Source organism: Anopheles gambiae, chromosome 3, assembly GCF_943734735.2.
Source record: "Anopheles gambiae chromosome 3, idAnoGambNW_F1_1, whole genome shotgun sequence".
NCBI lineage: Eukaryota > Metazoa > Arthropoda > Insecta > Diptera > Culicidae > Anopheles > Anopheles gambiae.
In genome coordinates this window covers 78,706,428-78,721,493 of record NC_064602.1, presented here as the reverse complement: position 1 = coordinate 78,721,493, position 15,066 = coordinate 78,706,428, and the positions used below count along the sequence as shown (strand labels likewise).

Sequence of the window (15,066 nt, the reverse complement as noted above, 5' to 3'; positions counted from 1 at the left end):
AGTCGTCCAGAGTTGTCCAGCATCGGCTGGTACACGTGCAAAAGTGAAAGACAAAAAGACTCAAGGGAATGAACACAAGGGGCGACTCCGGGCGACTTTGACTTCGAACGACTCCGACTCCGGGCGGAATCATTGCTTCTCATTTTTCCGGAGTCGGAATCGTACTAACAATAGTCGGAGTCGGAACGGAGTCGTGGGATCGCTGTAGAGAGCACATCACTAGGTCCATGCTTATAACATGCTCACCAGCTAACCAGTATTTGCTAAGAATTTTCGGCAGAAATTTGAAAAATAAAAAGCAATACATCAGAGTTGCATGAGGATTATCGTTTGAAGAGCGCCAAATGGTCAGTTGATATTTTTCCTTAAGATTTTCTACATGATAAAGATCGTGTTTATGCTAGATTTTCTATTACGAAATCTGTTTAGATAATTGTCAACTATTCCTTCTGCGTATGTATAGTTTTGAATCTCTGTCACTGATGGCTCACTGATAGACCAGACCAACAGTGGTTCAGACAGACCTTGTTCAACAACGCTTGTTTCGCCAAAGAATAAGAAGAGGATGTAACAGCGTAATAATCTTGAAGTAGAAGTAGCTCAACTTACTGTAAAGTCCCTCTAAGGTTTATCATCAAGGGACCTATTTGTGACCTTAGTGAGGAATTAATCTTTGAGCAAATTCATCAACGTGTCATAGTAGGTAAACAGTAACTTAATATGGCCTCTGATGATCGCTAAATAGAATATATTTGAAAACTGCCATTCAAACATTCAGATAGCTAAATAATATATAGAGCCTAGAGATCATTTATGATAAGAAGACATTTATCTTACAGGGGTTTTCAAGTCAGTTTCGAATGTAAACATTGTTATTTTCTGTATGCAAAATGTTGTTCCACATCGATCTGATTTCCCTCATAATAATTTTTAATTTCTACAGCATGATTTTCAACACGACTAAAGCTGTATTGAGTTTGATAGTTCTTTGTTATATGTTGAAAATCATGTGTTGAAACTGAAATTTCATTTTGAAACAAATAAACCATTTGGCAGCTGTTGAAAAACATCTTGGATGCGATGAATAACATTGTTTATGTTGTGATATATGCGCTACTTAACAACGGCCAACTACTCGGGAAGAGTTTAAGCTTAAGATGAAGATAAAATCCCTGTATCCACTAATATTCCTTGCCCGCCAGAACTCACACTCACATATCACACGAAGACCCTTGCCTGTCGTGAGTGGCCTAATGTGTTAGGCAGGCTGGGCCATAACAGTTCACATTCGAAATAGACTTGGAAAACCCTGTAAAAGGATAAGAATTGTATGAAAACGACGGTTAAAGATATAATTTAAACATGGTCATCCATTTCTGAGCAATACAGTACATTAAAAAAAAAAAACAATTTAATCACCCCGCATAAAAACCCGATGCAACGCAGAGTGATTAAATGAACGGCTCGCCATCTATAAGTTACATGCCCGTAGGACTGTACAACAAAGTTCACCATTTACGCAATGCGCTTAAAGCAATATAATGCGCAACGCAACCGCTATTATTAACGTGTACCCCATGGAAAGCAAACACCAATCAATTGTTCAATGCATTTATAGCCGTACAGGATCAAACGATTCGTCAGGCATGTTCTTTGTTGCTCCCGTTCTCAGCTGTTGTTTGTTCGGATTACACCCTGTTATGTGCCTCATTGAGGGGTGGTTAATACCTGCGTAATTACTCTTTTATAACGCTTCCACAATGAACGACGTTTGATTGATACTTATCGGATTAAGCTTACCTTTTTGTGTTTCACCCATTCCAGAAACGGTGGTATATATTGTGCAAAAAAAGAAAAGAAAAAATCACACTCTACTGGAATAAATTGGTCATCCCGTAAAAAACTCGATTGTTTTATTTATGTTCAACGCGGTTTCACTTTTACAATACTATATCGGCTACCGGCTATCCACTAGGGCTATTCTAATTACGTTCAGTTTCTGCACTAGTGTGTTGTTAGTTCTAACCTCTTACATCTTACATCTTACATTGCTCGACGACTGTTTATCCCTATGTTAACGCTTCACATTCTAGCACCTGTATGCGGGCTTTCTTTTCCGGTGTGCCCATAAACAGACGTTTCGTTTATTATCGCATCGGTGTGTTGGTTGTAACGAAGCAATAAACAGTTTTGCAAATGATTATATCCATTTTTTTTAATTTTAAACGATTTCATAACGTATTTAGATTTCCTCTGCTTAGTCACTGACGATACAGGAACATTTAAGAAGTTCCTCAGACAAGGACATAAATAAACATTTGCACTTCATTCTTTGTGATTCTCCAGGCTTACACCGTTTAAACGAATCTTTGCAAAGGAGGAACTTTGTGGAACTGTTCTTAAGCGCTGTAGATAATCTAACGAAAATACAACAAAATGTCACTTGATCCCTGTTCTTAAAGCGCTACAAACACAACAGCATAGTCTCGTCCTGTCGAGCGTGCCTCCACGAGCGCGTCCGAACGCAGGGCGCACGGGCCTACGATTTCCCCTACACCCACAACCAGCGAAACCACAAGTCCCGGTAATACTAGATATCCGGCAGTCCCTGGTGTAGGTTGAAGCCACGGAAGAACGCCTTGTTCTTGGCACAGTTGATGTCGTGCAGCTCGTGATCACATACCTGCGGATCCGAACCGGGCGCGTACAGTACGCCAAAGTCGGACCCGTCCTTGTTTGCACCGTCCTTGTAGTGCGGGCCGGCCGTCCCGTGGCGCTCCCGGCCGATGCTCGTACTGCTCGCGTTTCGCATCAGGTGCTGATGGGCTTCGCAGCGATACTGCACCGCTGCCAGCTGGGTGGCCGGCGCTCGGTTCACGTACGGCAGCGAACTGTTGCCCAGGCGGTGCAGCGTGTTGATGCTGCCGGTACTGAAGGTACGCTCGAGAATGTCGCCCCAATACTTTTCCGAACACTCGACGTCCCGGCGGGGCGTCTGGTTGGCCGACCGGCAGATTGTGGCCGGCGGTGGTCCCGGCGGCAATGGCAGTGATGTTAGCTGATGGTCATACTCTAGACTTATGCTACATTTTTCCTCCAACGAACTTCTGCTTCCGGTGCACTGAGGGATGGGATTGTTGTAGAAAAAACAAAATACAATGCATAAGTACTTATTCATGCATCATTTAGTTTGGACTACAAAATTTAGCAAACAATTTAACTACTAAGGTAGTTAATAATAACTAAGATAAGTTAAGCAACTAGAACGGCGACTAAACAAATTCTGCAACGCAAATTGCATATTTTGAAAATATTGTAGCGTGGATTGCATAGCTTTAGGGTTATTGGATGAAAACGCCTGCAATATATGCAATTCCCTTGCACAACTTTCCGAGTTGGAGGCTCTATACGCTGTGGATACAATTTTGAATATAGTAATAAGCATCGTTATTATCATTATTATAAAGGCAATCTTGCTGAGTGTTTATCAACACTTTAAAGCATGCAATGCGATATATGAAAGTAAATTTATGATTGTTTCAATAAAAGCTTATTTCAAATTTACTTATTGCGATACTTATGTACCGTAGATTGCATAGTTTTAGGCTTATTCAATAAAATCACCCTTAATGTATTCAGTTTTTTGCACAAAATGCTTAACATGAAGCAGTTTTCTACGAACTCTGAAAAGAAGATCCTTTCCAATTCTGGACATTAGCCTTTGATGAAAGTACTGTACGCTCTAACGAATTAATTTGTTGTGGGTTTTTTTTAAAGATAATGCCATGAAAGCCCTTATATTCAATAAGAAATGATTTGCTATCCTTCCAATACAATGCTTTCACTCCATTTTATTCATTTTCATTTTGCCAACGCCATAAGTTTGTCTGCTTCAATTACAATCCATACTAAATTACAAATAAAATCACTCATCTGTTACAACACCAACGTTGGAATTATAGAAGCGTAAATAAAAGTTCTCATTCCAAATATACCATACCTTTGACGTTAAGAGGTCTTTGCAAATCTTTCGAAATCTCGCATTCAACAGCCAGTATATAAAAGGGTTCCAAAAACTAGTACTTAAAGCTATCCAAGTGACGCAGAAATCAATCGCTGGTGGTATCTGCAATGATAAAACAGAAGCGTGGCCGGCGTCCAAAAGAAGATTAATACGTTGTAAACAAGATCGTCGAGTGTGAATGGAAGCTGGGCACGCATTAGGGGTTCCATCATTCGATTTGCTACATACTATCGTGGAAACAGTTGCGAAGAAATAGCTGAACCGAGACGGAGTGTTATGAGCTTTCGTGGGTATGGAAACCAAGTCGTGCGAACGGTTTTCAGGGCCCCATTCACCCGGTTCAATCGGTTGATGATGTGCGAATGAGTTTGCATAGTTTCCAAATCGTTGGATTTTTAGCGTGCGCAGTGGTGGGAGTGTCATTAACACGGTTTAGCAGTTGAAGCGAAATGCAAATTCGTTTGCGAACATTGGGGACGCGTAAAAAGTTCAAAGGTAAACAACCACCAAGGGTGAGGTTTGGGATCGAGCATGACAACATGATTGTGTGTGAGACATAGGGCGAGGCGATAGGGAAGGCAAAATCGAACGATGTTCAGCAGTATCAGCAGCAGCACCGGCGGTGGGTTAGATCCGTGTTATGTTTTCGAGTAACATCCTTCCTGCACGGTAGTTCTCGCCTAGGTCATCTTTGTAGCAGGAAAGCAGGTAACGCTGCTTGGAAAAACGATACTCTAAGGCTATCCCGCTGCAGCCGAATGGTTCCAGCTTGGCCCGAAATCGCCGTGAGCGCTAATGAGCGTCCCGCAGGGGTCGTAAACATTCGCCCGGTATCACTCACCTTTGAGCCGGTGCACGTGGCCACTATCTCCAGTATCGTCCAGGGGGTGACTATGACTATAAAACCTAATGATATTGCTGCCATAGTTCGCGACGTCGAACCATGTATCTGTGGGTCGTCCTCCTCCTCCGTTGCAAACTGAGGCTGCAAAGAGGGAAACTGGGAAAGTGCAAGATTATTCACTAGCGGCGGTAGAATGCAATGCAGAGCAGAGGATGCGATAGTTGAAACCGTTTCAACATGTGCTGCCTGGGGCTTGGAGAACGTGTGTGTGTGTGCGTGTTTGCTTCTACATAAAATGTCAATTTAAAAAGCACATTTTAAGGTACAATCAAGTGGAAACACATTCTTACAGCACCGTCTTAAGCACGCACAACGCGTACGCAATAAAAACACAGCGCGACACATTTCCCAACGCCGAATTGTCCCGACATTGCGTTGCATCTCCAATTCTAATGTTTCGCTGCGTGCCACGAAACAAATGTTTATTTATGATGACAGGCTTGATAAATTATGGTATCGCGCAACACACTGTGTAAGCAGTTTGTCGTTACGAGGACGGTAGGATTCTGAGATCTGACATAAATTCTAAATCCCACACGAATCTGGTTCATATTAAATCATTCCAGCTATCCTCACACTTCCTCCTTCTTTTAACAGTGTTATTTCTTGTTTTGAAATGTAATGATATAATTATGTATGATCAGTGCAAAAATAGCTTCCTGTAGTACGCGTGGTACTAAATATATTTAATTATGAAAATGAATGTGATATTTATTTTTGGTTTAGTAGCTTTTAGAATACTCCAACGAAAGGGTATGGAGAAATTAGTTCAAGTTAAGTCGTCAACTCTCACGACTTAACAACTGTCTTGGTTCTTCTTCTTCTTTGGCACAACAACCGCTGTCGGCCAAGGACAGCCTGCCTGTACCCCACATAGTGAAGTGAGCTTGGCTTTCAGAGACTTATTGTTACCATAGCAGGATAGTCAGTCCTACGTATGGGGGCACGGTCTATTCGTGGCTTGAACCCATGACGGGCATGTTATTAAGTCGTACGAGTTGACGACTGTACCACCAGACTGTCTTGGTTCACCCGTAGCAATAACTGATCTGGCATTACATACTACTAAATCCCGATAGCCTGTAAAGGCCGGCATAGGTTTTGTTCTGGTGTTCTGTTGTGTAAATTGTTAACTCTACAGCTTAACTTGGCAACGAGCTAGCTGAACGCTTCTGCGTTAATACCGGATTGGAGATCGTCCAAAAGCACCATTTTGATGTGGCATAAGTCTTCATTGTTCCAAACTTGCACCATCCTATCATGTCTTACCGGCTTTGCCCAGATTAGACCATGCCGATTTCTCAATGATTAGTTAGTAATCGAGCATTAGGTTCATTCTGTGCTCCGTTATAATGTTGGTTACATCTATTCGGTATCCATTACAATAATGAGGTACAGCAAGGGTCAATTGAACCTTTAATTGAATAAATCGACCAACTATACCTGCTTTATTCAAACCACCTGTAAGTAAGCTATAATGAAGACAAAGTCCGATATGAATTTATATGAAGTGAATATATCACTTAATGCACTCGATGGAAGATACTGGAATTAATTGGTAAAACCCTCTAAAGTGAATTTATGATAAAAAGAATTATCACATTTTCTTTTGGTTTTATCTGATCCAAAGTCCTATTTGAACAATACCTCAAATGATATATATATTTCAAATAGAATCATTTTAAATTGATGTGTATGCATTTATTGGTAGGCTATATTACACCAAATTTTTATGTTTTAGTGAATATCAACTTGTTCTTAAACAAACAACGTCATATTTTTGCTACAACTGTAAATCCAAATAAACAAGAGAATCACTCGGAAAAAGAACCCACCAATTATTAAATAGTTTCCACTAAAAGCTCATAATACACAATTAGCAGATACAAACACATTCAGCAGAAATAGCTGCAACACGAGCTTTTGCCTGAACAGTGGACAGGCAAACGAAAAGAACGGACTGTTAACTTTTGCCTCCTGTACGCTTCCGTACCATTGTTCCTTTTCTGGTAATGCCATAATGTTTTCCCATGTTTGCCCGCTGCCTGGGGTGGGACTCGTACTGTCTGCTTCTGTTCAACTGTTCGAGCGGATGTCACATGAAATGCATAAATTATTTCCGATGTACATGTAAATGCATATGCACATAGTCACACACACATACACACATACTCAGGGAACGTTGCATTTGCTTCGGAATCGAACTGTGTCCGTGTGCGCGTAGGGAAGCGAGGGTTGTGAAAAACCAGACATAGTAAAACCGGACACGATGCACATGATCAGGACGTGTCACACGGCGCGTACAAAAGCGACCATCGACCAGTGAAAGCATCCCGCTGGGGGAAATTCATGGCTTCAAACTGTACAATAACCGGGGTATAGTAGTGTATGTTTGCGTGTTGTTTTTGCTGTTGAAAAAGTAAGAGCAACCGTTGTACCGAAGTGGTCGTACCGAAAGGTGATAGTTTTTCTAGCTTTACTGCAAAACCACCAATCGCACCAGTCGTGCTGGAGTGCTTTAATTCGGTAAATCGTTTTACACCCACCGAGGGAAGTCGTCAGGAGGTCGCCCAGCCCAGCCGGTTAGAGCCCACGGCTCCTAATGCAAGCGTCTGAGTGGCTGGTTAGGGTTTAGCGGAGTAATTTGGTAATTAAATAAGATTAACCACGAGCTGGGCATGAGTTGATGCATGGAGCCGGTGGGATTTTCCAAACGACATTGTACTACACACAGTAAACGTGTAGTTGGATTGTTGTTCAAGCAATTTAAGTCTTTTAAGGGGCTAATTATAACGTTTGTAAAACAAACAGAAGGTTAGCTTAGAGGTCTCTAAATCTTTCAGGGAGCGGATCGTATTGTTTCAGTACTATTTTAATTTTATTAATATCTTTAGCTCTCCCATAGCTTATGGGATCTTGAAATAGTAAAAATAAAATGCTTGACTTAAGTTCAGCATATTGTTGTTGATTTTTGTATGTTTAAGAAGTCGTAGAGGGTCGCATTACCTGCTCTCATCAGCTCTTTTAAACCCTCACAAGTGACAAGATAGCCCAATTACTGTACATTGAGCGCAAACGATCCCTTTGCAACTTTTTCCTATTAATTTTAAGCTGAAATCTTTTTAATCAAATATATATATTTGACAAGTAATAAGCGATGAAATGTTTCAAATAAATAAAATGAATAAAAAATAAAAAAGTAATAGAAATATCATAAAACCTACCAATAAATTTCATTCCAATAAAGATCTATCCTTTATTACAATTATACCCTCACACTTCACTGTTCACATTCGGTCAATTTCGCAACGTGAACTTTCAGGCGTGTTGCGTTATTGCGGGAGTAAGAATTTTTGAAAGCGCAATACCTGATCGGATGGGAGAAATAGATCCCCTTTTGCAACTATGTTATTAAATTCCAAACATTAAATTTCTCGTCGAGATAGGAATGCAATTTTGCTCAATTAAACTCCTAGGAAAGGATGCTTGATTCAAATTCTCTCTGCACCGTTTGGACCAAGACCGAAACTAAAGGTTATCAGAAAATGTTGGTAGCAAAAGTTTCCTAATAGATTACAAATTGAGAATGTATTTATCAACTTTAAAGGAATCAATAGCTGTCATATCAAGTTTGCTAGCAGAAGCTAAAAATCACCAGCAGCAGTGTGCTACACAGTACCTTAAAACCCATTCAAACTAAAGCGCTACAAGTTCTGCTCCACGTCAAACAAGCACACAAAAGTGGATGAGGTTTTTGGGATTTATTAGTGAAAAATTGTTACCAGCAATCACCGTGCGTGTAGGAAAAAAAGCCTCCCATCTGTATCAAGCTTAGAAACGGTGCGGAAGCGATGACGACATGAGTGCGCTTCTCCCTATTCGAAAACTATTGCTGCACGCTACAGCCGTAGCAGTAATCAAAAGTCGATTATTGCGTGTGAGTGTGGCCGGGCTGTGTGCTGAAGAGTCTCATCGTTTTCGAGCACGGTGCTAGTACTTCCGGTGCTACACATTTCAAGCTTTTCCGCTTCGCACCGTCTCGGATATTTGAGCCTGCTCCTTTGCGGGAATGCACACCCGTGCACAAGAAGTAAACATCCACCATCATCGGGTGTGATGGTGCGTTGTCGTCGTACGCGTACACGTACCGTTCGGTACAGCAAGTCAGCTGTGACCGTGTGACATTCTAAAGAAATGTGTAGAGCTACAAAAAAATGAAAATAAATTGCCACTGAAACCGGTGACCGAAGTCCTGCCAGTTCCCACTGGTAGAGGATGCTTCAGTCACAGACGGCTCGCACACCGGGGTCGTTCAACCAGCAAAAAGGCTATCGGATGAATTTGTCGAAAGCGAAAGAACATGGTCCCGTGCAGCATAAGACACTCGGCACTAGGGAAGCAATATTAAAAAGCCATTAAGATTTTTTTTCTCCCTCGCACTCACTCGTTTGTCCCACGATCGTACGTATTCATTCGTGTTTGGAACATTTTTTGCAACAATTTTAGATTGGAGATGGTTTGCGCCGGGCTAGGATATGCCTATCCGTTCCTCCGTTGGAGTTGACCATTTTTTACGGTCAAGTCTTTTTAGTGGTAAGATGCCCCGACTCTGTGTGACTGTGTGTTTTTTTTTTATTGGAAATTCCACACACGGAAGAGAGCGCACACGAAGCACACGATGAGCCTCACAACAGTCCCAAAAATCAAAAAGGTGAAGAGTGAAGGTCGTTCGAAAGTAAAGCGCTACACACGCTTGTGACTTCCAGCCGCAAGGGAAGAGGGGAAGCAAAATTGTGTGAAGGATCCGATAGAACGATGGGTAGCTGTCGTACGCACCCAGATGTCCCCGGAACGGTCGTTCCGAGCTTTCGAGCTTGGGAAAGTAATGTCGCCAACGGTACGTACAATGCTTGTGCATTATGATTGTCGTACATGAATAAATTTGTGGCCTTTGAATATTTAAGCGTTTCTTGCCCGTTCGTGTGGAGAACGAGGCGTAGAACCATCTGCCTGGTGGCTGGCCGGGCAATCCTTCGGAAAGATGAAGCTGTATGTTTTTTTTGAGGGTAAGAGCAAGAAAAATAAGAAATTAAAGCCTGAGCAGTAAGCTGCTCCACCGAAACTGAAGCTGTGTGTGGTGGGCGTATTGTGAGTTAATAAATTTATCGTCTCTGATGCAAACGTTACGCCCTCCAAACTGTGGAGGATAGGTATCGTAAAATATATTGAAACCCATTAGTGGTAGGTGGCCCGGAAGAATGAGCTTCGATTTATTTTTTGTCCTTGCTGTCCTTTGCTTGTTTAACTACTGCATATACATTGAGCGTTTTGCTTGAAGAAGAGGCACAGTATTTAGAATAATGTAATTGCTTGTCAATTAATAACACAAAGAGATTCATAGAATGGTAAGCTTCGGTGGTCTTTGTCTAGAATATTGCTGTCCATTTGTCACCAAGCATGTGTGACTGATATGTTCAATGAATTGAACGTACGACGTAGCAGTATGCACGCAAGAGTAATCAATAGCAATATCAATCATTTTTCCAATAAATGGTTTTCATAAATTGTAGTAGCAATTGATCATAGTTTGTGAGTCAATAAAAAATGATATCAATTTGAAATGTATTTATTTATAAAGCATTGCATATGCAATTAATAATTTCTGAGTGACTCTGTATTTAATCGAATGAAAAAGGTGTTTAATTAAAAGTTGCTATATTGGTCAATTCAATTGACAACTTGATGGGCGTTGGAGTTTTGCGAAATACTCGTTACGACCGAGTCTCTTTTCCATATAGTTTATACGAAAAGTGAAATATTTGATTACAAAACCGCAGATGTACTGGTACGAAGGACATATATGCATCTAAAAAATGAAAAATATCTTCATAATACCGATGCTGACATACGTCCTAGAACTATTATTGCTACAATGATCTAAGATATTTTGCTGCTATGGTTAAAATGAGCCCTGAGCCAAGGACATGAAGAATTTAAGATTTCAAATTATCGGACTGTAGTAGCTAGTTTTTAATATTTTGATAGCAATTTACGTAAAATGTTGTGTATTAGATTTACATCTTACTCAGAACACAGGCAAAAACACTCAAGTAATACAATGTAAACCTTGAGCTGTAGAGAACTTACTGTAATGTAAACCAGACATCGCAAAACCTTAAAGTGTACGAGGGTTAATTGAATCTTGAAAATCAAATTATCGGCACAAAACGGGAGCAACATAAATCAAACAAAATCCCATTTCCCCATATCCTGTGGTAATTATTTTATGATGATCCCGCTCCTGCTCTCAAGACATTCAAGGTCGAGGATGTAATCAACATCAACGCATGTGTAATGGTAGCGATTTTCATTAGTGGGTGATTTTAATTACAGAAACCAACGAGACCCGGTTGGGTGCTTATTACGGGCGTGACGATTCATTTAACGTGAGATGCATCAGTGTGTATTGACACTGTTTGGAGAGTAAAGTTTGTTTTTATATGTTTTGCTTTGCCTAATATCGCAAAATTACTATGGATACTATCTTTTTGAAGAAAATATTAAAATAGCCCTTTAACTGGGCAAGGACGGTCCCTGTATAAGGAAAGCCTGTATAGGACGGCATGTTCGCGCTGGACGTTACGCCAAATAGAAGAAGAACCTGGCTTTATTGAACGGAAAATAATTGAAGATACATGCGTAATGAACATAATGAACACGAGCAAAGGACCATCGATTTGGTTACCAATTGATACGATGAGCTTCTCGTTGTAATGAGCACAGAGTTGCAATCGTACTTCGTAGTCCACCATTAGCATCAATAATCACATACTTTGTGTAAACGGCAAACGCCAACACACCGTTTGGTCAGCAATTAAATGAGCACGATTTCATTTCCCCTGCTGGGTCTGCTTACCCACCAAAGCGGATTTAGTTTAAGTGTGACAATAAGTTCTTTAGCTGTACTGTACCAAGCCTCGTGTATTCATTCCATATGTAAGCTCTTTCCCTACTGCCATAGGCACTCTGGTATTAAATTGCTTTAAGCTGTTAATGTTTCCGGCACAATTTTAATACGCTCAACAGTAAGCTGGCACAGTAAAATAATAACTATTAAACCATCAACACTGAACAAATAGCATCACAGATAGTACTGGAGGTCGCAAAAACGGTTGCTTGTTTTAGCAGACGCTGAGCGAGCTGTAAAAGCTTCAGATAGTGCTGCATAAAAATGGTACAATCCATGTTACAAACACAGTACACGGCATGCGCGGTCATTAATTGAAAGCTGCCTGTTAATGCTACCATCATACGTGAAGCGAAAGTGGTCCTCCACTCGCTGCCCCATGACTTCCCACACGCTCTCTGCCTTAATGTCTAATGTTTCTCGCCAGATCTGATTATCACTTGATTTGCATTACCACTGCATAATGAGATACGATTTACATAATAATCAGAGCCATCGGTGCCGCTAATTACCGGTCTGCTTTATGATGGAAACATAACAAGCGACCATAAAGCAGCGTGCGAACGGTGGTTGGTAAAAGGGACCAAAGTCAACAGGCAATCGTAAAAGCACACTTACTTTGTGTAGTGGAATGTGATATTTTAATGACATGAGTAACAGTGCGCGCGAGAGTTTGTGTATGGCTGTAGCAATTGCCCGAATGCTTTCGTTCCGTACAACAGGAAATATTATTCCTAATTCCGTTTTTACGCGATGATCTGTATCCTTGCGAGCTTTCGGTTGAACTCTAAAATAAGATCCAATTAATTTTACGGTTGTGTGAGTAAAGCTAGCAAATAAAATGAGTAGAAATTTTCATTTAATTTTGAAACCTCTCATGCTAAGTGCATACATTGGTTAAAAAATAATCATTTTAGATATTTCTTAGTAATCTTTTTTAAGGATTTTGTTTAAAACCATGTTGGATTTGGGTATATACATTAATATTTCGAATATGAATTCAAATAAGAAAGCACATACGAATTAGAAGGAACTAAACCATAGGATATAGATAAAACTACTTGACTAATTTGGACTGCATGAAATGAACTGCTCGAACTACAGGAATGAACTTGGTAATGAAGGTTAATGAAGATTAAGGTGCACATTTCTCATTCTCATCAAATTTATACTAAGCTAATATCACAATCCAGCACTTTAGTGAATATATTTCACATACCATTATCAGTGCGAGACTTTGAACTAAATAAATGTAAAACTCTGATGATATGGATATCCATACCATATATATTGTTAAGTTAAGTAATGTTATCCTTCATGTAAAACATCACAAATATAGCTGAACGGTGATTTCACTGTCATCCAGCGTATCAAAATCGTCAGGCTTTCAGCTCGTAAAAGTCCTTTCAGGCCGTCTACAAGGACAGATGGGTATAAGTTGTAGGTTCAAGTTGAGATAGCAGACGAAGACGCAAGATCGAAACACTCATGCAGCAGGCCAAGACCGCAGAGTGGTTGGAGTGTTCCTTAAGTAATTAAGTAAGAATTATAACTGATTTAAATAGCAAATACAATGTTGAGAATTCGAGTTAGAGCCTCATTTAAAATGGATAAGTTTTATACAAATTAAGCAAAGTTAGCGGCTCAATATCCTTGGTAATATTCAACAAAACCAGCTCAAAAAAACCCCGGAGGAAGACAAACAGTCAATTAATTAAAAATAGCTTTAAGTTTAAATACGGCCGGTCGTTTTAACTGAGTAACAATAAGTATAATATAGTATAATATAATATGCTTGTAATTTCCACTTAGTATTAATCATTGCAATTGATGTGTCGCTGTGTGTCGCCTCTACTTTGATCGGTCTGACGGAGACGGAGACATAAAAGCGTCTATGAATAGCGATCTATACTCATATCGATGGAAAAGAGCTTTATTTTCCATTATTCAATAGCGGGATGATTTCAATCGCACCGGCAGATCTAGCACAAATCGTTACAACGCACATATGCGAAACGTCTTTGCGTCAATGCTAAGCGTAAGCCCCGAAAGAGAGAGAACAAAAAACATAAACTCTAGCTGCACGATGCTCATCCCCGGCAGCCGCTGTGTATCATAAAAGTTAATGCCGCACGAGAGTGGAGCAGAGACTTACCTTCTCGGAGAAGGAGACCGACATCGGTGTGATGGCGGTGATGCCCGTTAGCGTATTCCCGTCGCAGGAGTGATGCTCCAGACCGGAACCATTAGCCGTCAGCGTGGTGGCGGCCGGGTCCGCTTCCCGCCGGCCCTCGGCAGTGTCCTGCAGGCGGACCGGTCCGGCGCCGGCGGCCCCACCATTGCCGCACCCGTTCGACACGTTCAGCGACAGCGATGCAGCACTCGGTGTCGCCAGACGGTATCGATTCGCGTGGAAACTTGAGCCGTAGCAGTACATCAGGACCATGGTGGTGGGAAAGTAGAGCGCACAGCTGGACAGGATCCGGTAGGATGATTTACTGTAGAACGGCTCGCATGCCAACAGGCCCGTTTTGTTGAAGTAATAACCTAATAATGATAAATTTATATGCGCACATTCGTTAATCACACGGGCCCTGGTGCTGGTTGGCTTGGGTCGGTGGATCGGGCAACGTGCCGTCCCACACATGTACCCGGGAGTGTGTGTTGGTGTGTACATGTGTATGCTTGTGTGAACGGGACGGGACGGTATGCTCATTGGAATGCAGTAATCCTAGGAGCGACATTGTAAACTTAACTTAAGCCAGACCCCGACGTAGTGTATTAGGAAAGTGGACGGTTTTGCCGGACGGTTGAAGCGGTATTAATTATAATAATTTATTTATGTGTGCACTCGCACATAACCGTCATCAAGCCGGGACCGTATCCGCATGCTGCGTACTATTGCCGTGCAATTTATGAAGGATTTTCTTGGAAGTGTCGTATCCTTGGCGGAACACCATGATTCCGCTCTAGGCTTTCCGAAGTGGTGAAGGAGGGCAATGGAACTGGGATCATTGTTTTACTGAGCGCTGGAAAGTTTAGTGCGGTCCATTCGAAGGAATATCCGAGCTCTTGGAAGGCTTTATTACGGATTACTTGCAAAACGGATGAAATTAATTACACGAGCTCGTGAGTTCGTTTTCCACAAATTTCACGCGAAAGAAATTTACT

At 41.1% G+C, this 15,066-nt stretch overlaps 1 protein-coding gene across 1 annotated transcript in view; it reads right to left on the bottom strand.

Moving 5' to 3' along the window:
* Positions 1 to 1,880: 1,880 nt before the first annotated feature.
* Positions 1,881 to 15,066, bottom strand: part of LOC3291293 (5-hydroxytryptamine receptor 1) — a 72,769-nt gene continuing 59,583 nt past the window's right edge. Inside the window, exons 5-8 of the mRNA XM_061653288.1 lie at positions 14,051 to 14,442; positions 4,866 to 5,009; positions 4,001 to 4,126; positions 1,881 to 3,121 (exon numbers count right to left, since the gene is read on the bottom strand). Coding sequence (XP_061509272.1) covers positions 2,591 to 3,121; positions 4,001 to 4,126; positions 4,866 to 5,009; positions 14,051 to 14,442 — 1,193 coding nt within the window. The 3' untranslated portion in view covers positions 1,881 to 2,590. The remainder of the gene's footprint in view (positions 3,122 to 4,000; positions 4,127 to 4,865; positions 5,010 to 14,050; positions 14,443 to 15,066) is intronic.